General features: G+C 39.0%; 1 protein-coding gene across 3 annotated transcripts; it reads left to right on the forward strand.

The window, feature by feature from the left end:
• The first annotated feature begins 50 nt into the window (after positions 1 to 50).
• mcmdc2 (minichromosome maintenance domain containing 2) lies at positions 51 to 24,514 on the forward strand. 3 transcript variants are annotated; one of them, XM_087133115.1, is made up of 22 exons: positions 51 to 267; positions 1,877 to 2,020; positions 2,928 to 2,985; positions 3,647 to 3,705; positions 4,242 to 4,345; positions 4,740 to 4,841; positions 5,345 to 5,449; positions 5,880 to 5,947; positions 6,722 to 6,832; positions 7,413 to 7,510; positions 8,023 to 8,040; positions 8,340 to 8,406; positions 10,030 to 10,172; positions 10,981 to 11,152; positions 13,797 to 13,907; positions 15,196 to 15,344; positions 15,847 to 15,881; positions 18,042 to 18,198; positions 19,217 to 19,359; positions 19,870 to 19,979; positions 20,876 to 20,949; positions 22,286 to 23,213. In XM_087133115.1, exons 2-22 carry the CDS (start codon positions 1,883 to 1,885, stop codon positions 22,346 to 22,348), a joined length of 2,085 nt encoding a protein of 694 aa, XP_086989241.1. In that variant the 5' UTR covers positions 51 to 267; positions 1,877 to 1,882; the 3' UTR covers positions 22,349 to 23,213. The 3 variants fall into 3 exon arrangements, with proteins under 3 accessions (XP_086989241.1, XP_086989240.1, XP_022079655.2); XM_087133114.1 differs by lacking the exon at positions 22,286 to 23,213 and adding an exon at positions 23,250 to 24,514 and having other exon boundaries at positions 52 to 267; XM_022223963.2 differs by lacking the exon at positions 22,286 to 23,213 and adding an exon at positions 23,250 to 24,514 and having other exon boundaries at positions 53 to 267; positions 13,818 to 13,907.
• Positions 24,515 to 26,820: the final 2,306 nt, after the last annotated feature.

Below are 26,820 nucleotides of genomic sequence, written 5' to 3' on the forward strand. Positions count from 1 at the left end.
ATACCCAGACACCTTTCGCACATTTGATGGATACCACGTATAGAACCCGACTCTAATATGGCGCGTTCCTTGAAAAAGAAACAATACGTCTGCTAGCGCGTCTGCGAGTGCTTTCGTCTGCTCCACTTGTTCGTGAAATGTCACACCAACTGTTCAAACTTCAATCTCTCTGTCACAAATTTAACGCTAGTTTTCTCATGTGGTCTTTCACTGAAACTTCTAAAGCTTGCGATTTGTCACCTTATAATTAAAGAAAATGTCTTTCAGGTAGGTCAGAAGGCAGTCATTTCAGTTATAAATCATTGTCATTGTTAGGAAATTATTCGGCATGATTAGTATTTTAACACTGGGCCTGAGCGGTTACTCACCTGGGGCCAATTTCATAGAGCTGCTTAAACGCGAAATTTGCTGAAGTGTGAAAAAACCTTCCTTGACAAATCAGGTTACCAGCCAAAACTCCATGTGATATTGGTTAATGGTATTCAGTGTCTTTTGGCGAGGCCTAGGCCTACTGTACATAGATTTTGAGCTGGTAACCTTTGTTTTTTAAGCAAGGTTTTATGTGCTTAAGCAAATTTTGTGCTTAAGCAGCTCTATGAAATTGGCCCCTGCAGCTCACGTTGGGCCTAACGACTAACGTTAATGTTTTGATGTTTTTCCCGAGTTCTCTATTCACACAACGACATTTTTTGTTCTACTTAATTTTCCGTATGCTTAAAGAGGTATTTTTTTAACATAGGGCCTACCTTTGTCATGTTTGTTCACAGGAAGTAGCCTTAGGGCCTAGGCCTAAGCCACTTAAGTTATGAACTGAAAGTGAAAGATTGAGTAGAGATGCTATCCATAACATTTCTTGGTTAGTCACTTTGGTTTTGGGAGGAAGTCACTCAAAGTACTAAGTAGGGCTATGAGATTCTCAGTCAAGTTTGGCAGTGAAATGCCTGGGAAATGTAGGGTTAGGCCCTACCCCTGGATATGCTGGAACTAGGGGCCTCCAAAGTGTTTAGGCGTTGGGCCTATGTATCTGCCTATGGATGGACACAACTTTACGTTTTTGTTATCTGGAAGCTTTGGCAACCCAAGGTCACAGCCAGACAGCAACATGAAAACAGTGTTGACTTGTCATAATGTGAAAAGTCACAGATCTGGATGTCATCAAGAGTTGCATCATCCTAAACAGTTGTGCTAGGCCTAGGATAGAAGCATAGCAGAGTTTAGTAGTAGGCCTAGTAATACTATGGATTGTATCCATGACTCCTATTAACCATTCATAACTATCTGTCTGTGTCCACTCTCCACACCACAATACTAAAAAATGTTTAACAAGTGTCCAATGTTTTGTTTTATTTGCTGCTAAGTTTTTTGTTGGTTAAGGCCCTATTTTATGGATCTGGGTAAGTTTTCTTCAGTTAATTAGGCCTACACATTCACACTGTTAAAGTAACTGGCTACATGTGCCTACATCATCACTGTGTTTTTTAAACTTTTGGATAGGTTGCTTTGTTCACGAGTTAAAGCTCAACATTTTAGGCTTATAGGTCTTGTGTGTTTGTGTTTTTTGGTTGGTTTTGTTTTGGCATTTTGTATTACTTTGAATAATGTACTAATTGTCACATGAGTAGGCAAACTTGCTAATTACCTGCTAGCAGCCACAGTTATGGTGCTCATTTCCAGGGCTTTGTTGTTCTAAAGCTTAGAAAAATTATGGGAGAAATGTTTTTGAAATTTCTTGTATGGAAAAAGTTGAAAGAAAAAGTCACATCAACACCACTTTAAGTTTAATTACATGTGTCCATGGGGAGCATGAAGTTTCTTTAAGACTAAAGAAAGCCTCTGTTTACACTGGCTAATTTGTAACATTCATTTTTCACTCTAGGAATGCATGAACAGTGCTAGCATGTCAAATCAACTCTGTGACTCCCAATTGCAACTACAAGAAGCTTCCTTACGGTATTTGGACCAAACAGAACAACTGGACACTCTGAAAAAAACATGTCTGTCATACAGAGAGAGCAAAGAGGTTTGTGAAGCATTCCATTGACTTCCCTCGCCAACTTGTTCCATACCAAAGTGGTCTAAATAGTGTACCTGTATCGGTAGTGTTTTCCCAACCTTTGTCATCCTGTGCTAGACTGCAGTATTCTTATTCCTCCATGGCAGCACCATCGGTTGATTTCGCTGCCATTAGCCAATCACCTTATTTCTGACTCATGTCTCTCAAAGATTACTTTTAAAGATGAAGTACATGTTAAGCTAGAAATTTCCCACAGGATTGACTGATAGAATATTGTAATGTGATCCCCTCAAATCCACTGATCACGCAGTCAAGGTTATTGGTAAGAACTTAGCAAAGGGTTAGTGTCTGGATTCAGGTCACTTAGCATGGCATTTGCTTTGTATATTCATAGACTTTTGTAGAATGTTACTGTTCATTTTGTATATACTGTACGTTAGGTAATTATTGTTTGCATCAAATCTGGTCCAATTGTTCACATGCAAGATGGAAATTTCTGGAATATATGTATCCTTTTGAGAGTTATTGTTTCAAAATGTTGTGTGAGCTGTTTTCCTTTTTCCAGAAGTTTATTTAATAATGCCTTTTAAAATGTGAAATGGTACTGTACCAATAATATAAATGGAGATTTTTACCGAACAAAAAGTACACCACTAAAGAGAGCCTTTTGTCCTTCCCTCATTGGTGCACTAAACAGCATGATGATAGCTTCTGACATTCTGTCTAACATTGTGCTGATGTGAAGGCATTTTTGATTTATGTTCCTGAAGCAGCTCGGTCCATGTGCCCAAATATTTGAATGACCGCATAGTTTTGCAGTTGGATGAACAGGTAGACATACACGTAGTGCACCAGGATTTTTAAACAAATTGCAATGAAAGAAAAGAACACTAATCTAAGCCACTCTTTGCAGAATGCTGTTTACTCATTCATCATCAAAATTGACTGTGCAGAAATAACTCAAGTGGATGGTAAGTACGCGTACATCTGTTTGATTCCATTTCACCTACAGCATTACTTTGATATGAATAAGAATGAGTGCAGTGATGCTTTGAAGCGCGGGCATAAATCCGGGGGAGGGGGGTTATGGGGGGTTATGGGCTCCAAGCTAGACCAAGAGAGGGCACACTTAACCCACCACTTTTTGTGGTGTTTAAAAATTAAAGTGGATCGTGAAGAATTTTTCAGAATTTCGAACAACCAAAATGTATTCAATATCACTCAAAAAGGAAAAAAAGTACCAAAAAAAATGTCAAAAATATGCCATTCTGGAGTAAGATCAGTGCATGAATGTAATACAAATATTACATTCATGCACTGATCTAAAATCAGAATGTATCATGAACATCGCCCCCTGAACACGGCATCAGCCTCACCCCTTTCCAAATTTACATGGCTGGGCAAATCATACCTCCCACATCAAACAGAGATTTTCTGTATCATGAACATCGCCCTCCATCCCCCATATAGTGTCAGCCCCGCCCCCCCTTCCAAATTCACATTGCTGGGCAAGTCATTCCCCCAACCACAAATCCCTTATCCCCCAATTTCCAGCACAAATTTATGTCACTGCTTTGAAGATGAAATTTAGTGCAATAATTCAAGCCACTGCATTATAATGATTTTTTTAAGCTCCTCTGGGCAACCTAGTGCTGCATCAGCCACAAGAGGCAAGAAAGATTTTCCAGGAGGTACATGTACAATCATGACAATAGATTTTGATTTCAAAAATAAGTACATTTATTCAAGCAAATACGCAGAATTTGATATGTGAAGTACTTTATGCTATAAGGTTGTAGTTTGTTGTATTTTCAACTTAACCAGTAATTAAGTCGTTATTAAGTCTGCGGAATTGAATAAAATCATAGACCAGTTCTTGTTTTTCCTTACAATATTGCTTCTCTGAAGATATTTTAGGAATTTCATATTCCGTTAAAATAGAGCAGAAATGAATCAGTTTATAACAAAAGAAAATGTTATCACGACACTGCTCGCCAGAGTCTGTCCACTTTTGCGTAAAATATCCTAAATGTCAGCAAATAAAAAAAGCACATGAAGAGATACCATTTATACAATATAAAAACTAGTAATAAAGACATGTGACTTCCTGCTTTAAAAATTTTAACAAAATAAATGATTGAATGTAATTTCTTCTGTATTATATAACACCTTATTCATTCCTGATACATTCATTTCACTTCTTAACTTTCCTCTTGATTAATTGTAGGTTTGTTATGTCAGCTTAAGGTGCCTGAAATTACTACCTTCAGAAGTCACTTGCAGTCAAGTCCTCGTGAATTTGAAGCTGTCAGATTTACCTCAGCTAAAGAGGTCAAACAAATCCCTTTGCTCAGTCTGAAAGTCTCCCCATCGAAAGAAACCAATGCAAATCAAATATTCCATGTTGAACTTTGCTAATCCATTTAAACAGCTTTTAGCTGGATGATATATCAAGTGGTGTCTTCAACCTTTTGGTTGGCAATTTACCCGTTGCAATTTTTAAAATCATTTTAATTGTTTAAACTGTATGTTTACACTCATTAAGCCTTTTTTTGTCATTGGCTTGTTGTACAGCGAAACATTAATATACATTAAATGCAAAATCCTTGAAGCAAAACAAAACTTAAGTAAATAAATGTGACACTAAATTTCTCATAGGGTAATGAAAGAATGGTTTATCAAATACAAAGTCTCAGAATTATATTTGTTTTTTCATTCTTAACAGTTACCAATTAACAACTGGTGAATTGCACAGTTGCAAGTTTGAGTCTCGTTTCTACAAATTTGTTGGAACAGTTTGTTCCATTTCATCCCCTGTTAAATATTCGTGAGTATGATTGAAACACATACATCATCAAAGACGTTGCTTCAAAATACTCTCTGTGAAGTAGCAAGGCATATTGTCTCCCTGCAAAATGCAGGAATTTCCAGCTGCCTTATTTAATCATGATTTTCCTGACTTGGCCATAACAGTCTTGAGTCCCATAGTTCTCCCCACACTCACAGGATAAGGGTTAAATTGTGAGGCCCATATGCATCATCAGCATTGCATTTGTCTACAATAAATGTTGTAATTTTGCTCATATATTACTTGAACTCATAATGAAATCAACTGCCATGAAAGAAAGAATGTGACTAGAAGATCCAATCCCTGCAAATCAAAGCCTGTAGATTGTTGTAATTTGTTTGATTTATAAATTTTGTAATTTTATTCTTTGAGCTGCTATGCGTGGCTTTGTTGAGTCTTTAATCCAGTTGATATCTTGCTTGAGATTGTTCTTGCTTGAGTTTAGTGTTGTGTCGTTTACGATTACAATTTTGTCTTTACAGGCGTTGTGCAAAATACAGATGTCCAGAGTCACGGTGCTATGGCGCAGCAGATAATTTCTACATTAGATGTCACATTGAGGGGGCCAAAGAGCATCAGACTGTGAGGTAACTAAAAAAACAGATTCTTTACAGAAATTCTGCCTTACCTACACAAACAAATATCTTCATCCTTATTTGTTCATGTTTCTTCATGTACTTTGCCAGATTTTACCACAGCATCTCAACTTGAGGGAGTGAATTCAAAATGTTATAATGTATTGAAGTTGGCTGGCTCAACTCAGTGAAGTAGAGATAACTACCTGTGGAGTATCGAAGTCTAATGTCATTTTGAACCAGAAAGTGTAGTGCAACAAATGCTGGTCCTCAAGCTGATGCCTTTAACTTCAACACACATAATTGTGTGTGTGACATGTTTACGTCAGTACTATCTTAACATTTTTCAAGAAGCAAACAAATTAGTTAAGTATGCCTGCACTCTTGAAATGAACTTCCTGCAATCCTGGTCTGCCATTTTTCCCCCCATGTGTTTCTGCAGGCGAGACTTTAACTGTGTGTACTGTGGTTCTATTCTAAGGGAAGATGTGACTTGTAGAATCTTAGGAGGTAACTGTGTAGAGAGTTATCATGATAATGAAGGTATATTCATTCATCTTGATAGTTATCAATAGACCTTGAGAAAATTGAGCCATTTACTTTAGGCAAGTAAGAAAAAAGCTGTAAGTTTGATGAGGAATTCCTCATAGAAACTGATGTTTACTGCCAGATGAGGAATTCCTCATAGAAAGTGATGTTTACTGCTAGATGGGATTCACTGACAGAGCACCCAGCACCACGGGCGTTGCTAGACCATTTTGAATGGGGGGGGTGCCACATGAAGTTTGAAGTTACGCAAAACGAGTGTTCTGTATCCGCCGTCCTTTCATCTTCTTTCTCCATTCTTTGTTTTTTTTTTGCAGACAGACCATGATTGATTTGAAAAAAACTAACCAATGAGGGGTGTGACAGCCCTCGATACCCCCTTAAGCAACACCCATGGGCATTACAGTCAAAATATAACGAAATAAAATACTGTAAAACAGTTTTTTATATAAGGGAAAATAAAAGTATAATAATGTACAGGCAATCATGACAAAAACCCAGTGCTCTTTGAGGATATGAAAGCAAGCATGGCTGATCGGTGCATATTACATACAGTCCGTAATGAAAAGTCAGGCCTTCTAAATGTTTCAAAATGAGCATGCAGAATTATTGGATGCTTTGCTTAATTACAATTTTCTTTCCCTGTATCCATCCTAAAGTTTTGAATGAAACCCATTAAAACAGCCAAAAAGGAAAATGGAGATCTCTTGACATTTTCACGTGACTTTAACATTCCAGAGAGAGTGACTGTGCAGATGGTTGAAGGAGATGTTTTTCCTCTTCATCAGTTCTGGGGTACAGACTGCTACTTGGGGAGATACAGGCAATCAGTCACTATTGTTCTGAGGGGTAAGACCTGCAGGGAATTCAATGTGATCAAACAGCTGGTAATCTTGAAGTGTATTCACTGGATGTGAGGTATTGGGAAAAAGGGAGAGAATAAGAAATAAGGATGTTATCAGTAAAGGTAACTAACAGTGGCATATGGCAGTGGTAACATTGCTAGCGGTGACAGTGATGGCTGTGGTGGGGATTCCGTGGCATTCTGATAATGTGATGTTGCTGGTGTGATGACGATGGAGGTTTTGATGGTGATGGGGATGATAATGATATGACGGTGACGATGATAATGAGGTAGGTAGGGTGACGATAAGGATGAATGAACCATGATTTGGAATAAGGATGATTAAGGTGCTTTGTAAAAAGTCTTTAAGTTAGTGTTGGAGATCTGGTCTTGGAGTGCATATCTACATGTAGTCTTGGTTCCAAGACCTTCACATTGCTTTTGGCTCAAAAAGATTAGTACCCGCTAACAGTAAAGTACATGAAATTCTTGAAACCAAGACTAGTGCATATGAAATAAATTAATACTCGTAAAAGGGAAACAAAATCTCTTTGTAGCTCTTAACTTTCTTGCTTTGGTTATCAGATGAGTTCTTCAACCTCCAACTTGGTGGCTGCTACTGTGTGATTGGAATTCCAGTCAAGGAGTTTACCGGAAATTCTGCCGTCTCGGTTATGATTGAGGTGATTCTTTCGATTCATTTTAAAAGAAACGAATTGAGAAGTTGCAGTGTATTCTACACAAACACATTCTCTAATATGGAATTATTTTGAAATTTGATAAAGCACATTAAACTTGGTGACATTGAAGTTAAATGTTCAGTAATATACTGATTCCCTCGTAACACAAATGAGCTTCTTCTAATTTCTCAAATACTTTAGGCACCATTTTAAAATTCCTATCTGGTAGGTGTCGGACAGAGTGGTCCGACCGATACAGTTATTATCGGTTGGCTATCAGGTCAGGTGTTCTCAAGTGGCCAATTCTAACTGCTAAATGCCTTTTTATTGCATTACTTCCTCCATTATTCACTCAACACAAGTCACTCTTATCGGTCAGATGGCCCTGTCCTGTAGTCAACCAATAGGAATTTTGAAATGATGCCTTAGTGGCATAGTCATCTTTTCTTCTACCGATTTACCTTCTCTTTGTTCTTCAAAATATGCTTAATAATCTTTTTTTCCTTCAATTTCAGGCTAACAATGTTTTCAAAGTAAGTATTTTTAAATGAGTTAGTTTTGAAATAACGTTCCTGGGTTTTTAGTAATTTTGTGAAGGTGATTTCACTTTGATTATGTGGCATGATAAAGGAGGGTTTGATCCATTGCTTTTATTGAAAAAAAAGCTCCATTTTTTCCCGTAAAAGAATTGGTGATAGAAACATATGTAAGTAATATAACATAGGGTCATTAAGATTTCATGTAATGATGACATGCTTCAGAAGTTGGTTTTGTTCTTTTAATGTCACAAAACACATGAATTACAACTTGTGTATTATGTAACTTGTTCCAGGTAGCACTAACAATGCCCAAAGAGCCAAGACACCACCTGTCACAAACGCTGAGGCAACTTTTAGCAAGTAAAGTTTTGCATGTGTAATTCTGAGCGTTAACATCCAACATGTCCAACTCACGCAGCCTTCCTCTTACACCCAGCATACTTGATCAGAATATTCTATATGAACATATGTGTAGAAATTCACCGTAAATGATCGATTCACTTGAATGAATGCCATCCCTTGATTAAAATACAAACCCCATCGAAAAGTAAGAATAAAGTAAATTTAATGTGTTTGTGAACATTTGTATAATTAGGAAGAAAGATGAATAGCCTCTATTTCAAACAAGCTACATGTACATCCCTGCTGTCTCGTAGCACATGACTTTGTGTGGTTTTTGCTTCAGCAAGTTCCCCCCGGGCAAAATAATGACATTTCCTTAAAATATGCCTGGTAGAACCCGACAAGTGCATATTCGGTCAGCAAGATAATCTGTTCCGCCCCCTCCCCTCCCTGCTCTCCCTACTGGAAAGTTGGCTTTTATTAATGCTGCATGATGGATCAACATTCATTTCCTGTTGGCGATCTCGTTTATTGTTCGAACCATTTGCCTTGCAGTATTCCTCCCATGGGCATCTCAAACTCACTACTCGGCCTTTTGCCCAGGAAAAATTAAAGCTGCGTATACTAAGAAAGTAGATGTAGAACCTTTTTTTTTTTAAAGTCGAGCCTCATTCCACTGGGAAAGCTTGAGGAAACGCTGTTCAAAACATTCCTGGAGGCCTAAAGTTGAGTTCAGTGACTTAAAAGGAACGGTTAATAAAGTGTCCGCTAATTGCTAGATTGACTATCGTATTCCTGATAATTGGGAAATGTTTGTACTAGACTAGGAAACGACTCGAATGCGTTCGGCCTAACAACTTAATTATATCTCATCGAATTTATGTTGAACAAGAGGAATGCATGAAATTTTGTTACACTTGGGCCACAAACAGATACTATTTAGGTTTTTGCTTTCAAATATTCACCTTTTAAAAAACCTTTGCATCAAAAAATTGAATGCAATGAACAGGAATAGCCTTCATTCCTCCGAAAACACCAGTCAAATATCAGAGCTGACACGAGAGATAAATTTCGTTTTTGGCCAAATTAAAACAAAATCTACTTGTATGCCAAACTTAAAACTACTTTCATGTTCTGGGGTAACACATGAGCCCAGTCAATTGCACCATGTTCCAATTAATCACTGATAATGATTGTCCTAGTTCTTCAGGACTGCCATTCCGAAACCAAGCTGATGAATTATAAGAATTAATGATGTCTATGTTTACAATGGACAATGCAGATTTTGTAACATTCATTGCCTGTAACTACCAAAGCTTTCTGTAGACAATGTTTATTAAGGGTGAATTTTATGAAGTATGGAGAGTGGGGAAGAGGGCCATTACCAAATCAAATATCAAAATTACCTGCGTCAACCTGCTTAGGGGTATTCGGTCATATATCTTTAATCCGTATATCAGTGAAGTATTTATAATAGACGTTTTGGGTCTGTCATTTATTTGGAGCATTGAACATTTGTCTGCAAGGTACATGTAGGCCTACATGTAGTTGTATTTCCCTAGCTTTTAAGAGTGTATACAATGCAGTCCTTAACCCAATTTGATCTGAGACGAACTCTGTCCCTTGATACCAACCCCGCAGACAGAGCCACCTCTCCTTGGAGCTTTGCTGTCGGCCTGGCCTATCTCTTTGCCGATGGGATCACCCCAGCCGGCACCTATCACCGCCTCAAGCTGTGTATACTCCTCAGCCTTGTCGATGCCGCCTCCCGCTCATCCAAACGTGTAATTTACCCACGGCATTTCACAATGTGCACCCCCTTGTTCCTCGCCCCCCCCCTTGCCGCTCCCGCCTCATCCCTCATCTCTTATTTATTTCCGTCGGAGATCTGGACAAACTAATTCAGTCGGTTTCCTTATTTCAAGATGAATGCAAGAAAGTAGAAATAATGTCTTTTTTTAAAGCACAGTTATACGTCCAGAGAAGTAAACGTATATTTGCTTCGGCTAATTTACGACATGGTGTAAATGAGATTGCGAGATGAATGAGCGCCAACTGCAGGTTGGCAGCTTCATGAATATTTATATTGCAAATTGAAAAGAAATCATTATAAATTCAACATTTTCACACTGCTTTGTTGAGAGGTGAAGCATTTGCATAAGGTTAGGGATGTGTCAGTAGCACCGCTCCTTCAAAGCTTGAATAGTTTAGAATGTTGACGTGCATTTCTCATTTATTTATGAGCTGTTTATTACCAAGTTTGTGGTGAGGTTGGGAATTCCATTCGTGATATATGGCCAAAATCTTTGATGAGACACCATAAATACTCGTCAAGTTACAAAAAAGGAGCGAACAACCTTAATTTTTGAAAATGGAAATTACATCGAAGAAGACTGACTGAGCTGTCTGTTTATTTTTATTGTAAAAAAAGACTTGTATTCACACAAAAAGTACGTTTTGATGTGGTATCATTTAAGGGGTAACTGAATACCAGTGAACCGTATCAGAGCACAATCAGTGTAGTTTTTTGTGAGACAAATCGAATTTTCCTATATTTGACCGTAGGTAGGCTTTCATTGATTCCTGTTGCAGGACTTGCAGGGTTTTCTCGATCTCATGGCGGTGGGTGTTGATTCCAATCTAATCCAGAGATTATTGATATATGGAGCTTCCTTCGCCCCGCGAGCCATTATTCACAACAGCAGCCAGCCTTTGCTTGCCCCCCTCTACAGGGACTCCAATGGATCGGGATGTTATATTGAAGGTAAGTGTCACTGCACACGTTTTAAAGTGCAGCCGCAATGAACTTTTCTTAGACACAATTTTAAGCACTTAAAACTATCCATGCTTTCCTGGACAACCGAGGGCGCTGTTGCTGTGATGTCATCCTGAGAAGACATAGTTCATTACATAGGTTTTTCTGTTCGCATTTTGAACCCGGAATTTACTTACTGAAAACATTTCTGAGGAAGGGATTGGTGCTCAATTATTGCTATGTACATAAACAACAACGAATCAGCAAAGAAGAAGTTGTGTGTACCAACCAACGTAACATTTAGGCTTGCTGCAAGTGATGAAATCACAGTTCTGCTTACGAATATGGAAATATCATCACCATAAAAACCAAAAAGGCAGTAAAATACCCTTTGAAATAATGAAACAAAAGTTTAATTATGGGTAACTGAGACATAAAGGTGCATTTTGAATGTTAGGTGTTAAAACAAATTGATTACAGCTACCCGTTAAAGAGAACCTGCTGGCAGATTTTCTAGACCCCTTGTTAACTCCGTTGTAATTTCATTATAGTTGTACCAAGTGGTAATTAGCATTATTCCTGTTAGTCAAAATGGAAAAATAAACATTGTATACAATTGCAGAAATTGTATCCCAGGATATTTGGATTGGCCTTGCCATGAACATAAGACTACTGTTGTTACCGCTATTGCTTACCTGACCGAATGAGCGCAAGAGACCAGCGCTTGTTGGGTACCAGCGTGCATAAAAGCGCCTTTCCATGTGCGCGTTAACACTTGCGCCAAGCGTTGCGTATCCGTCAAAATCGCTCTCGCCACCGGGGCAATTTTTACGGCTGAAAGCACGCACATGTGTGTTGTGTTAGTGGAGTCGATTTTCGTCTCCGTGGAGGTGAAACCATGAACACATCTTGTGCGCAACGCACCCCCCAAAAATATAGGCCTACATTATGGAAAGGCGCCTTAACACGGAATCCGCAACACAGTAAGAACTAAGTGCTACTTTGTCCCCGAGAACTTAAGAGGCAAAGAGTTTCCATTTTTCCTGGTTGAGACCAGAGCTGGGTCAAGAGAGGAATGGCCAATTTCCCAGCAACACAGGCTCTTTTGGTAGAAACTGCACTTTGCTAGTTCACAAACAACTATGAAATGCACAAATTATAGTCGCATTGCTACCAATAAAATGAACACTCCAAACCTATTTGGCTCTTTTCAACCGATGAGGGGGTGCTTCTGCTCGAGGCGGTTTGTACATGTACTGTTTTCGGCATACAGCATGTTGAGATGAGGGAAATGTACCTGATTGCTGCTTTCGACTAAGTTCATAGCAGGGGCTTTGAATCTCGCTGTTTGACATTTATTATTTCCTGTGGCAACACACAAATTACATTCCCGCTTCTGTGTGTTCTCATTTACTGCCCAGAATTCCTGGGGAGTAAAATTTGGTGACTGATAATGTTAAGGAGAATGGCAAAGTAGGGATTTGTAAGTAAGAAATTCAAATGATTCGCTTGACATATCTGGACATTGTTGGTTTTTAAAGTGTAGCCGCAATGATTTTTTCTCAGACACAATTTACTGCAACTTTGTACTCTTCCGCAATGTATGAAAAGTCTTTTACACTTGTAAACCCACTTAACAGATGTTTGTCTCACCTAAAGTATTATGTATCCATGTACCCTATGAATGTACCCTATTGTTTTTGTTCTGATGATATTTCAATATTCATAAGCGAAACTGTGATGCCAACCCTGGGAAAAACCTCAATGTTGCTCTTCTTCGAGCACACCCAAAATGCTTGGATATTGCATTATTTACTGGCTTAAGTTTCCATTTCTGTTGGGATGTATCATATTCAGATAAAGAAGAGGATTATAATGTTTCACCCAGAGTGTAGCAACAAATGGCGAAAGCTGCCTCATTTATTATTTACACAGATAAACATTTATCTCTTCTTGAAAATCAAAATGTTAATAATTAATTTCATAATTCAAAATATTAATAATTGATTGTTTAGTTTTTGTTCTATCACTGATTTGTTCTTAAAACATGTCAACGGCGGCCATCCTAATTACAATTCAGTTTAGAAGTACATTTTGCATTATAGGCCTACTGTGAACTTGTACTTTTGATCACCAATTGAGACAAACATAAAACAGTAATTATTAATGGCAAGGTAGTAGTGTTTTAAATATTTATGGATTCGAGATGACTAACACCACACAACTACTCCGGCTGCTCAAAATGACTGTGTAAGTACATGTACAGTAGACCATGTACATGCATGTAATTCCAGTGCCCGAACATTTTGATTAAAATACTTGCATCCTTCTAAAGATTTTAAAGAAAGTTACCGCGGATGATTGGGCCTCTTTCCCTTAGAAATGATGTCAGTTTCGTGACACGACCGCAACAATAGTGATTAACCTTTTAGAAAACACTTGGGATGATTTCAGTCTGGCTGGACTTTTTTTCAAATAGATCTTTCAGAATTGCGTCAGTGGTTGGAAAGTGTCCTTAAAAAAATCACTTCAAAACAATGCTTGAAACATAGACAAGGAAGCAGTTTCCTGTTTTGCGTCTTCAGATAAGTGCAGAGGGGTCTGTCACTATCGATCTCCAGTTACGGGTGGAAACATAAATGATTGAGAACAGGTGAATTTTACTTGACGGCAGGTGGATCTGTATTGTTAGCTCACCAAGGTGTTTGCATGCTGGGGGATGTAGACAGCCTGAAAAAAGATGGGAAGGAGAAGCTACAACATGGTAAGCTTCAAAAGTGTAGTCTTTTTCCCCTGTTGATTTATTTTAACGAAGTGATAAGTAAAGATTCTATCGTGTTGGGAAAATACTGGAGTTAAATGATGATGAAACAGTAAGACTAGCAAACAGCTACATTTCTTATGCTATTCCCCAAGGGGTCTTTGAAAGCGCTTCCTTGTGACCACGATTCCTAAACTGCCTTTGCGCCGTTTTTAGTCTTTGTGAAAGTCGAAATGCCATGTGCTGCTTTATGTTCACACCTCTTCTTTAACATGTTTGCCGTTATTTTCACGCCAGGAAAGGAAACAGAGCAATCTGAATTTCTCAAATAATGGAGAATTCATTGTGACTGATCCTAAACAGTGCATCGAATTCCCCTTCGTTGTACACTATGATCCTTACCTGTCTACTTTACCCTCACCCTTTGAAAAAGCTCACAAACTTCACGAATTCCAAACATCCATGACAGACTTAACAGAATACCCCTCCATAATATATCAGGGAAAAAGTACTTGCAATGTTGCATATAGAGCATAAGGGGAGAACATTTCTTGGAAAATTGCAGTTGGAAAATTGTTGCATATAGAGCATAAGGGGAAACATTTCTTGGAAAATTGCAGTTGGGAAATTGTTGCATATAGAGCCTAAGGGGAGAACATTTCTTGGAAAATTGCAGTTGGAAAATTGTTTCGTGTAGAGTATAAGGGGAGAACATTCCTTGGAAAATTGCAGTTGGAAAATTGTTGCATATAGAGCATAAGGGGAGAACATTTCTTGGAAAATTGCAGTTGGGAAATTGTTGCATATAGAGCCTAAGGGGAGAACATTTCTTGGAAAATTGCAGTTGGAAAATTGTTTCATGTAGAGCATAAGGGGAGAACATTTCTTGGAAAATTGCAGTTGGAAAATTGTTGCATATAGAGCATAAGGGGAGAACATTTCTTGGGAAATTGCAGCAAATACTATAAAATAGAGGTAAGTATTTAAAAGCTTTTTAACCCATGCATTTACATATAGAGAACTAATCATTCCACATTAACAATTATTTCCAACTTCTGTACCCCCTTTCCTCAAAGGCTTTGACTTGATTTTTTCTGTACATGTCTTTTTTTGGGGGGGGGATTTTTCATGATGACTACATTTCTCCCCGGGAGTCGTATGCACATGTCATACCATGTTTGCACAGTGTACTGGATTTTTCCCCAGTATATCACTTTTATATTGGTTTGTCTTGTTCCTTTTCTCTCAAATTGTTCAACATTGTTGGGTTTGTTTGATCGCTTTGCTTTAGTGATGGAAAACAGAGCCATCCACGTAGATCAATCAAGAACATTAAGTAGTTCATCAGCGCAGCAACAAACCTTCCTGGTTGAGTGTAACCTATGGGGTTACGCGTGTTCCCCTCAACGCCAGGATCCCGTGGAGGTATTTTCTGCCTCTGTAAGTGTCATTTAAAGACAGTAAAATGTTCCCATTCTCAGTGAGATGTAAAAAGTTATAGCGTCCCAGGTTTTGTTAAGGGTTTATGCTAACCTCGAGGAATGGGCTGAAGTATGTATAGAAAATGAGTGCGTATAATTGGACGGCAACGTCGGTGTTTTTATTTTCATTGTGACTGTGCTAATTAGGATGCAATATTTTAGATGTCATGAAAGTAACTTTGATTTGGGTGGTTGCTTTCAGAGCAAAGTGCCATATTGTATTACAAAACTAAAGGTACACGTTCAATCGCACATGAGTGTCTTTATTTAAGATTATCATTTGTTTTGAAACCAAATCGTGCCCTGTAAAATCAATGTCACAAACCCAATTCCAAAATATGTTTGAATCGATGAAATGCAATGTACGACAACCCAACAAACAAACAAACTACGGGCACCTGCTAAGCAGACATCTGCTGTAATAAATTCAGCATTATATACTTTGTACTACTACCTGACAGGAAGCGAAGAGGAGTCGACGAAAATCAATTTTGGAGTAAGTATTATGACGGAAGGCGGGCTAGAAAGAAACAAATTAAGACCAGTTCATACTTCAGGCAAATGCGAAGCGAATTTGCCTGACGTCAGAAATTCGCGTTCGGTTTCGCCTTTGCGTGAAGTATCAAGTGAACTTCCTTCAATTAAGTTTTCTTGTTTATACCGAGAAACGGTAAACAAGAGACGCTGTCCTGGATTAATCGCTAAACAAAGGCATGAAAGTGAATTTGAGTTGCGTATACCCTCGAAAGTAAAGGCATAATTTGTGAAGAAAACCCTGCACGTGATCGAAGAACATTTGTTACGGTTTTCATGAGAAACTGCTGATCTATTTGCCAGAAGAATTGAAAGATTATATCATTTGACTTTGCATCACCAGACATTAAACACTGAGACCTTTAAATGTCAGCACAGTGCTAATGTTGTCAATGCAAGAGGGAGAGTTTGTGAGTCATTCCATAACTTTGAGGTTAATTTTTTCCCATCCCTGTTACATCAGGTGTATGATTTTTTTTATGTTTAGAAACTCATTCTTTAATTTACAAGATTGAATAAGTACCGCAAATTACCTGCCAAACAAATAACATTAGTTTGAAATCAATTTCAGTGATATATCCCTTGTCAAAGTATACGCGTCAGGTACTGCAAGATGTCATGCGTCGGACCCCAAATTTGTAGAAAGACGTCTGCAACTGTCATGCATGTGTGATTTTTTGAGAAATAAAGAGGGTGCTGCAAAGGATAAACGTCATATCAGTTCAATCGGGAATTTCTTTTATAAATATAAAGTCTGTTAAATAAAAAGGGAGACTTTGAAAACCTGTCAGCAGTTTGCAAGCCATACTGAATTCATTATTAATTCTTGGTGAAAACCACTTTACACCACAGCAACCCATTTCATTGGACTGAAATATTTTTCACCTTCCGATTGTTAACGCCTGTTCATAATGTCAACCTTCCTGAAAAAGTCTTGATCGGCTTGCCACGTGACACGCTCATAATGTGTTTATTTGACACGCAGTCTACACCCAGATATCTCTCAATCAGATATATTTATTCCCCGGAGCATTCAGTTTCTGCATGTGTCTGTCTATCTTAAGCTCTTATTACACCACAAGTTGCTGAAAGATGATATTTTCTTATTAGTTTTTACTGTCCATATCTCAAACCCTCTTGGGTAAGTGACTCACTTCACTGTGCAAAATAAAGTGACAATTTTGGAGCTAAATCACATTTGTGGATCTGCATGTCTTGTGTTTTTCACAACGGAGTTTGCATAATACATGTACCTGCAAGCCATGCAAGGTGACATGCACAGCGCAGTATGCTGCACAAATTGTCACAAATAAGGTACATGTCGCAACTCGAAGGATGTTGTATGCGAGCCTTCATCTCTGGAAACTGAAGAGGTGTATACAGGCAGTCGAAATATCGCTGTGATGATTCAAAAAGATTGATTGCTTGTTGTGCTGTTTATGGCGACAGAATTTAAGTTGTTCGCATCATTGGGGAGTCATGGTATTTGCGTTTTCAAAGGCAGTGGGCCGATTTTCAAAGAAAAAATCCCTTTTTCAGAATAAGCACAATTTAAGAGATGCGTAAAATACCAGCCTTTCATTAGGATTCAGAATGACTTTTACTTTATTCCCTTTTACTGACTAAGGCTGAAACAGTAACGTAATGACCAAATAAAGGAGAGGTGATTAAGGTGTCGCTTGGTTTACAAACGAGAATCTTTTTGACCGTCACCCAACCATTGCTAGTGACTGATTGTCCACCTTTCCCTGGGATAACAATTAGTAATATTTTTCCTCTTTGCTTTGTAATATTGGTCATTTTGAGTAAACTCGTGACTTGTTACATAATTATCTTCCATTGTGGATTTTCACTGTCCTATTCTCTTAAATTCAACTTGAGGAATGTCATTAGAGAGGAAATAAATTGAAAATTCCAAATGCACGTGTCATTTGGAATAATAGTATACATACAGTATTTCCGAGGAAGGATTATCTCCAAGTCTTTATGACATACGTATAGATATCAGTTGTCCGAATTCAAAGCAGGTGCCATACCACTAAGAAGCCAATTTGTGGGGCTTGTGCGATATTTGACAATGCCATTAGACGTAAAGTAAAATAAACCCCCTTTCACTGTTCAGGTGTTTCCCCATGGTGTTGGTGTGTGACAGTTCCAACCCTACCACAGAGGAGTACGCGGAGCTGAGCATCGTCCGCCGTACGCTGCTGGGAGCAATGCAAGACAAGGATCTACTGGGCGATGGGAATTCAGTCATTACTCCGAGTGAAATTAAAGAGGTCTGAGGCCAATTGGCAAGCGCCTGCCTATATTAAAAAAATATCTTAGATTATATTGTCGGCAAAAATTCAGTTTGACAATTTTTTGTTGAAATTGAACTGTTCTTGTCTAGCAGTTTCTCCTACTTGTCATGAAATGATTGTAATTAATTGTTCCCATCACCAGATAATTGATTGATCTCATTCCATGAATCATTAAAGCAAGATGCTTGCCAAAAATACAGCAGATCAATATGTTCCTATGCAACTCAGTACAAATAGGACGGAGATAGCATTCTGCCTATGTAGAAAAGTGCCCGGCACAGCATCCTCATGAGTGAAATATTCTGAATGTTCGTCGCCAGTAACCTTGATGTATTTTGCAGAGGCCAAAATGCATATTTAACTCTTCAGAGCGTGATCAGACCGCCACACCCCGGAGCTAAAGTAAAAGCACCTGCTAAGCTCCCTATCTCCTGCGTGAGGGAGAATCTAATGAATTTCAATTGCCCCAGGACCGTAAACATCCTGAATAATGTCCTTCACTTATGTGTTTCTCCGTATATCATTTTGTACATGTACTTTGTGCCTGTGTCACTGGAAAATTGTATTTATTGGTTAAAAGCATATTTCCTAACAGTTAAAGAACATTAGCGGTAGGTATTGACAAGAAAGCTATAAAACTGTAATTTTATGACTAGCTGGATAAATAATAATTTATGCATCTGATCTTTCAAGTTGAATGAAAATCACTTTGCTGTAATATCATCAGAAAAAGTCAAAGTATGAGAAAATCAAGTACGGGATTGAAAGTCCTCCAGGATCTGGCAAACCATAATGGATGCTGCCTTTAAGAACTTCCTTTCCATCTAAAGAAAATATTCCTCTTGCTTTTTAAATGCATTGGACCAGCTGTAAAAGATTTGGAAGATACTGCAGAATAATGTGACTTTGCCTGTTTATGATGTCTTACCATGCAACATTGTGATATGAGCTTCAAACGATTACGATGACTAATTCATCGATTTCTTACCTGCAGCTTCTCCAAGTTGCCTCCGAGACCGCCGTAGAGTTTTCGGCCCCTGCCATGCAGTTGCTGAAAGGTTACTTTGTGGCTAGCAGGCGCGTACGTTCATCTGGTGTGCATAGTGCACCATTTCCCCCAGCGGCACTTCAGACTTTGTAAGTCCGTATGCAGGATTTCTTACATTCCGAAACATATTTTGGCCAACACATAAAAGTGTGTGGACCCGATGAATACTATATAGGTATTGAAACGTATTTATCTAGGTGTTTATTTATTTAAACATTGTTAATAGTCACTGTCGACTGTCCGTTTATGCTGGTCTCCTGTCAGAGTTGGCCAAGATATTAGACGATTACAGCATCTTCAGATGAAATTGTATTATTAAAAATTCGATCGAACTGCTTAAAAAATTGAATAGTAATCTGGATAATGTAACTTCAAAAGATAGGTTTTGAAGGCAAATATTACTTGAGGTTTACTTGTTTTGCTCTTTTTTTTCTCTCCATGTTTTCTCACAATGAATATCGAACAGCATAGAATAATTTTGTTAGAGTGACGCAAGCGTAATTTCTTTCTACGAAAAGACAGAAGTGAATCAACACTCAACACAGTGTTTCCGCCTGATACACTTTGATAACAAGGGCATTTAATGGAATTACCCGCAGAGCCTGTATGTCAAGGGCACTCACTCAACTCAGCCAGAGAAATGAGGTTTGCGTAGAGGATGCAGCATTTGCAGTGCTCCTATATGAAGAGGCAGTGACGGCAAGATACGGTAAAAGCTTAGAAGCAGCTGCATTTGAGCAAGGCAGGTCTGGGGACACGTAACTACACCAAAGGGGTTTGGAGGAGGCGCCCCATAATGCCCGTTAAGTGCTCCTCCAAACTATAAAGGAGCCTCCCCCAGTCATTCTCGGGAAGAAGTTGCTTTCATTGGGGAGAAAACAGATGACAATTTGCGGCAGCTTAAGGGATTTTGGCTTTGGGATTATTTTTTTGTCAGTGGTTTCCTGCAATTAATTCAGATCTGCATGACAAGCAAATTTAGTCTTTTAAGGAAGATTGTTTGTTTACCATGGGAATAAAACTCTTGGTGAGAAGCGTTGGCTCAGGGAGGAGCCGGTGGTTAGAAAATTTTGCTCGACGTTTCGGGGAGTGTACCGGTACTCTCTGTTTGTCATTGGGAAGCTGCCAGCTTCTGCATGCTATTCGGAACTTCGAGAATTCTTGTCACCATTGACTCTTCTCAGAGCGTATATGTATACAAAGATTTGATCCCATGTTTTGCGCAAAAGTATGTTGTAATGTATCACTTCCATACAGAGCTTCAAACAACACTTACTCAGCTATTTCACTTTGGTCCAGGAAAATCCATACTTTTTATTCTTTGGACACAAATATGGAAACTTTCATATCAGCTAATGTGTGAACTTGTCAGGAAATGTCGGACTTGGTAAAGTGAAGAGTTAGAATTTTCAAGGAGAGACTTCAGGATTTTAAACTTAGCACCCAAGCAGTTTGCTTACCGCAAACTAATCAGTACCTGCAATGTAATTTGAAAATTAGGGGTTATTTCCTCTCGAAACTTTAATCTATAGTCCTCTTTAAAAATGAGCGATGTTTTCATTTGGGGAGATCGAGTTTCGTCAAAGACTTTGATTGTTTACACAGGATACTCAGTCTTGGATGTCCAACCGAAGCCTCACTTCAAAGATGGCAACATTTCAGAGTATCTTGGTCCAGAGGTAAGCTTCTTTCTCTTGAAGAAATTGTTTCCTCAGATTATTTTTAAGTACATGGTAACGCAACATGATGCATGCAAGGTTGTCTTCAAAGACCTACAATTCGCCTGAAAAGAATCAACAGAAAAAGGAATGCATCCTTGGCAGTTTGGGATGACTCAAACTTTTCTAAATTCCCCCGATTAGTCCTGCACTGATCCTCTAAAGACTCCTGAGTGTCCTTCCCCTTCTTTCAGGCAAAATCGCTTTGCCATATCCCCTTTTACGCATTTAGAAAGACTTAACGACTCCCTCGCATCCGTTGGTGATGGATATTGTGGGTCAGTCTCCATGCCCAGTTTCCAGGGGAAATGGGTCTAGCGAAGCCAAAGGAAATTGCCTTACCTCTCTGAGACCGTAAAAGGATGTCAGGTCGAATGGATTAATGCGCGTGATTACACAAGTGACGCTAGTGTCAGCAGTGAAGTTTTCCGTAAACTGCTCGTCCTGTCATAGCACAGGTACATTAAGTGTTACTAATCCGTGTCTCATGTACTATGGATGTTCTGGATTTGTGCCGGTGCAGTGCTTTGGGCAGTGACATCCTAGCTCTTTGTTCAGGGAATAATGTGATTACACTGTCCTACTTGTAAATACTAAATCATACCAAGGGAACGGAATTGCAGAGAGAAAGCCAATGTGCATGCGTTTAACTTTAAGGCACCTTTGTCAAGATTGCAAGAGACGTGGAATATACTTCTTTGCCTGTCACGTTTTGACAGCACGTGATGTTTTGGACTGAGGCGGATGTGGTGAATTCTATGGAAATGTCATCCTGGGTTTCAGATCTGGTTTGTCACAAAAAATGACCGTTTTGGGTACTGTTGGAAGGGCAGTGATGTTAGAAAAAAACTTACATAAACAGACATGTGGCCTAGTGGTTTGGTTTGTAGTTTATTCTTATAGGGTAGGGGTTCGAATCCTGGTAGCGGATACGTGTTGTGACGATATTTTACCCTTAGGCCTATCTGTTGTCATCCCTACGTCCCCACTTATGGGTACCTTTGAGGGCAGATAGAGTTATTGATACTGATTGTTACTGATGCGGCAGCATCGGGCTAGTGCGCTCCCTAGGCAGAGATGGTCGCAGGAATTAATGTTCAGATGTTGTGAGCTTTATGTGCAGTTATAATGATATATCGGCGCCTTTTGATGACGGATAGTGTTACAGATACTTTGCGTCTTACAGTAAATGCCCTGATATCATTACATGTATTATAGCAAGGTCATTTATTTCATGCATGATTATTGTTTTAATTTCCAACTTCATTGAATTTTGTTCCATATTATACCCCAAAAGGGATTTTGCAAAGGTGGAAGTCTATTGCTATGGCCCCACCTTGTTTATCTTTGCGAAGTCTAGATTTCAAAAGAAAGAGGGGCACCTTCAACAAAGAAACAGCACTAGAGATTGAATACAAACTTACTACCATGAGGCAAAACAGGGTACCGGTACGTTGTGACATTTCATTCCAAAACGCAAGTTTGCTACAGTAGGATTTACCCGTAGTAATTCTTGTCTTCGACATTAAGTACATCGACGAATCATCAGTGTCTGTTCCATTTAACTCGTTCTCTCAACTGGAAAAATCAGAAATGAAACTGAGCTTTAATTAGCATACTGATGTAGGCCTATAACTTCATCATGGCAAATAACGGCAAAATATGCATCCCAAAAACTTTCCCGTGAACAAGCCATGGCACATGAAGGTAATTTAATTGCAGTTCTATCACACTTAGTTGAATTTCATGAGATAGGTCTATTCCATGAATGTATTGATATGTGTGCTTAAAGGCCTATTTTTCTATGCCACCCTTAAAGCTGTGAGATGCGTCGATTGCAGCACACTTTTGTCGTTCACTTCTTCAAGAGCACCACTGACCTTTGTACATGTCTACTGTAGAAGTGCAGCTGCATTACAAATGAATGGCACCGTGCTGCTAAAGATGATGCTGTGTGTATACACTTGAAAAAATAAATTGATAAAATGACGCCCAAAGTGACACAAACGGAGTAGACAACAGGGACACTTGTAAGTCCGCGAGGCCAATCAATTAACGTCTGACCCGGCTAAATATGATGAATGAGCTCTTCATTACAGGTTGCAGACAAACAACACATGACCAAATGCTCGAGTGTGGTCCATTCTTGTTTTTCCCAGTCGAAATTTCCAGCCGTTCAGTTATTTCGGCCAAAACAAAATTGGGGTTGCTGTCACCCCTTGACAATTTGGCGGTAATTTGTCTGTGCTTTTGCCACACAGAATGATGCCCTCATGCTGAACTTCCTGGCTCGACTGTCTCGCTTCTGTCGCTCACACGTGCCCGATTTTAACATGTACGAGTCGGAGGATTGACGGCAAATTAATGGCTGTTCTCGAGCCTGCGAAGTGACCCTTGGCAAATTGTCACGGTTTATGGACTTTGACCGCGTGGTAATGATGGGCAGTGAGAATCCTTCCAGTTTTATTTAATCTTATCATCATCATAGAATGTCCTAGCGACGACCACTTGTCGACTTTTGGTCGATTTTCCCTGACAACCAGTGCTCAAAACATATCCGGGTACCGGCAAAATCGACCAGTGGTTGACAGATGGTCATCTTTCATACATGTACTTCCTAATTTCGATAACTTTGAAAACACAAAAGACCCTTCAATACGAGCTTGCGGTTTTTCATCGAATTTACTGTGAGAAGTCTGTTGTGTAAATTAATTGTAGCATTCTCTTTGTTTCGTAACTTATTTACTGGAAGGACAACATTATTAGGTAACATAGAGCATCAAAATTATCTGTACCACGTGCATGTTTTATTAAGGAAAATGATTTTATAAATTATTGAAAATTCATTGAAGTATGTAGTTTCTTAGGTATTTATGCATTTTTTTGCGCTAGGGATTCAAAAGCGTTTACTTTGAAAAGAAAGTGTAAAGTTTGAGCTTCATGTAACTTTAAGTCTTGTACTTAGCTTCATCATGAAGTTACTGGTGCTTTTGCATATGTTTTATGCTTTACCCAACTTGTGCACAAGAATAGGCAGAAATATGCTCATCATCACTTGCGCGACGCAAGCTGTGTAAATGGGCTGACAAGAATCGATTGTTTGATGTATCTTAATTCCTTCAAGTGCCTGTATTCAGCGAAATGCAACAACGGACCGCGACATACAAGCTGCTTGACGACTACAAATTTGCGAATGAATCCGTGGGAGACAAGACCTACAACAAACAAACGCTACCGACAACGGCTCCTTGCATCACAAACTAACACTCCACTTCCTGTCAACGTCATTGATTAAGCTGACGGACGGGTCACTTCTCTGTAGTTGTATAGCCTTCAGTTGCAGCCTAAGAGAAGATTTTTTCTCAGGAATACAGGATTTTAAGTGTATTATTTTGAAGGATTATTGTGGGTACTGTATCTTTGCGTGTTTCTGTTTTGTTGTGTTTTTCATACTCTCGGGGAAGAGAATTTTTGAAATTTAGACAATTTTGGAGAGATGGCAATAAAATTGCCGGCATTTACAGAAGTTTCTCATATTTCTTTTGAATATTTTTGTTTAAAGTCATTTACAGAGTTGCATTTCTTTAACTGAAAAAGTAAATAAAATAAGTATAAGCTGAGGGTGCAATAGTGTTCATCATCGGTCGGTATTTGCTTTACATCGCTTAGCCTCCTCGGGTTCCAACCTCAGGCAGTATTATGACTAAACCTGTCCAAGAACTTATACTGACGGCCAGAATATTGGTAGATGACTGGCGCCCAGTCTGAAATAAAACCTCTGTGCGTATTGAAACTGGTGGGATGGATGAAAGTGACATTTACTCTTTAAGCTGTATGATGTCTTTATGACGTTGGAATGAGTCACTTAGCAATTATGCTTCTTCACAGTTCGCAAGTACGTCACAGTCGGAAACAAGAGAGGATTCCATTGATAATGTTGTATGGTATCTTTTAAGGTTTTTGACCTGATGTGACAATGAAAAATAACAGAACTCGGCACACTGTAAAAATGATCAGCAATTTTTAGTCCAACGTTCGGTATCATTTGATTCGCCTATCTGTTGGGCAGACGGATTACCCAATCACTTTTAGTTTATATCCAGAAATGTGGCCAAACTTGTCTCCTTTTTACCCAACGGTTGTAGAAAATGTTACTTGTACAACCATTTTGTTATCCAGTGTTATGCTCTTTCTGCCCACACAGTTAACGCAATTCACTTCGTACCCAAAAATTGCCCAGCGTTTTTACAGCGTAGGTTTAATCATGTTAATTCGGTACCTCTCTGAGGGAATCGATTGTAAAGTGTTCGTAAAGTGTTCGTAAAGTGTTCGCACTTTGCTAGAGCTCCCGGATTTTCTGCAAAATAAGTATTTTACACATCACTTTGGATGCATTTGTTTGTAATTTCCCATTGCAACAGCGGCTGTATTGAACTATCATCACTCTCTTTGCACCTTGGTGTGTCATTCACTGTCTATCTTTATGAAATGCTATTTCCCGACATGGGCATTTTTTTTGGCAGAGATTGATCGCATTTCCCGCCAAATGTACTGCATTTCGAGATTAAACTGACATAATGTAATTGATATTTGACCTGCATGTAGCGATTGGTTCGTTGAAGGTACCGCTCAGTGTTAGGTTGTGTTTAAAAGTTGTGGCTTTGGCTTAAGGGAATTAAGCCTTTGGCTTGCGTATGCATGCAGGCATACACTCTCTACCAACATTGTGTTTTAAGTCCAGTCGCAGCCAATGGATTCAGGAACTGCCTTAAACTCAACACTGTCACTGGGCCATGTAAAAGCTCTTTTTCTGGAATCATTTTGCATAATAACGGACTTTCATTGAAGTGTGTCATTAATTTACCAGTAAACCTGTCAAGTTGGCTGGATGCCGTCAGAGGAGGACGTATCCAAAAGAAATGCATCCGAAGGATATTTGATTGCTATGGTTACTGAACATTTATGGACTAGTCAATATCATTCATCTCTGCTAACATTAAAATCAGGAAAAGGGCTGTAGGTAAGGTTACTCCAATTCAGTAGCCATTACGTTTTCGTGAAATACTGAATTGCAGACTCTACCATTGCTGTTATCCGTATGATTAAGGCGTCAGATCTAATGACTGCCTCTTTTTGCAGAACAACGACGCCATGTGAATTCCAACCACGATCCCGTCTGTGAGGTTGTAATTCCCCCCCCCCTAGTAAAATTTTTGTCGTTGCTTTGGCAGCTGTTTCACAATGAGGGTCCACATAAGGGCATTTGAAAACACAACTTTGTTGTTTTGCTGTGTGATATTCAAATCTCCAGAAAATCGTCCGTCTTGAACTCAATACTTCATGTTTTTTACAGGCTTATGCCAGGCGTAACTGATCAGGAGCCATTCTAGGCGTGGATAGTATGGGAATTGTCCACTGAATCCGAAGCTACTAGAAGTTGCTTTACATACAACCATTTGCTCTCATTCTGTATAAACTTTGATGTTTTTGCCTCGTTCAAATCACGCATTTTGGTTTTATAAAGTACAAGCGATGCCCGGAAGGAATTAGCGGAGAGGCATCATGGGTGATATAAAGCTCAGAAATCAAAAGAGCTATTTATCCCCCTTAGCATGATGCCCCCTTTGGGTCATAAAGCAGTTTGCTGACGCTGACATCAACAAGGACTCTGTGGGTGAAAAAAAGATGGGACCTTTTTACAAGACCGACGCTCATCGTGCACAGGTTTTGTTCTTGCGTGCCAAGTGCACGAGGCCGTTGACAGTTGATGGTTGCCCTGTCATCCCTTTTTACCACCAGAGAGGTTGTATTTGTGCGCTAAACGGGGCCCTT

Source organism: Acanthaster planci, linkage group LG02 (genome assembly GCF_054643075.1).
Source record: "Acanthaster planci isolate LZ-2023a linkage group LG02, COTS_SCS, whole genome shotgun sequence".
Classification (NCBI taxonomy): Eukaryota; Metazoa; Echinodermata; class Asteroidea; order Valvatida; family Acanthasteridae; genus Acanthaster; species Acanthaster planci.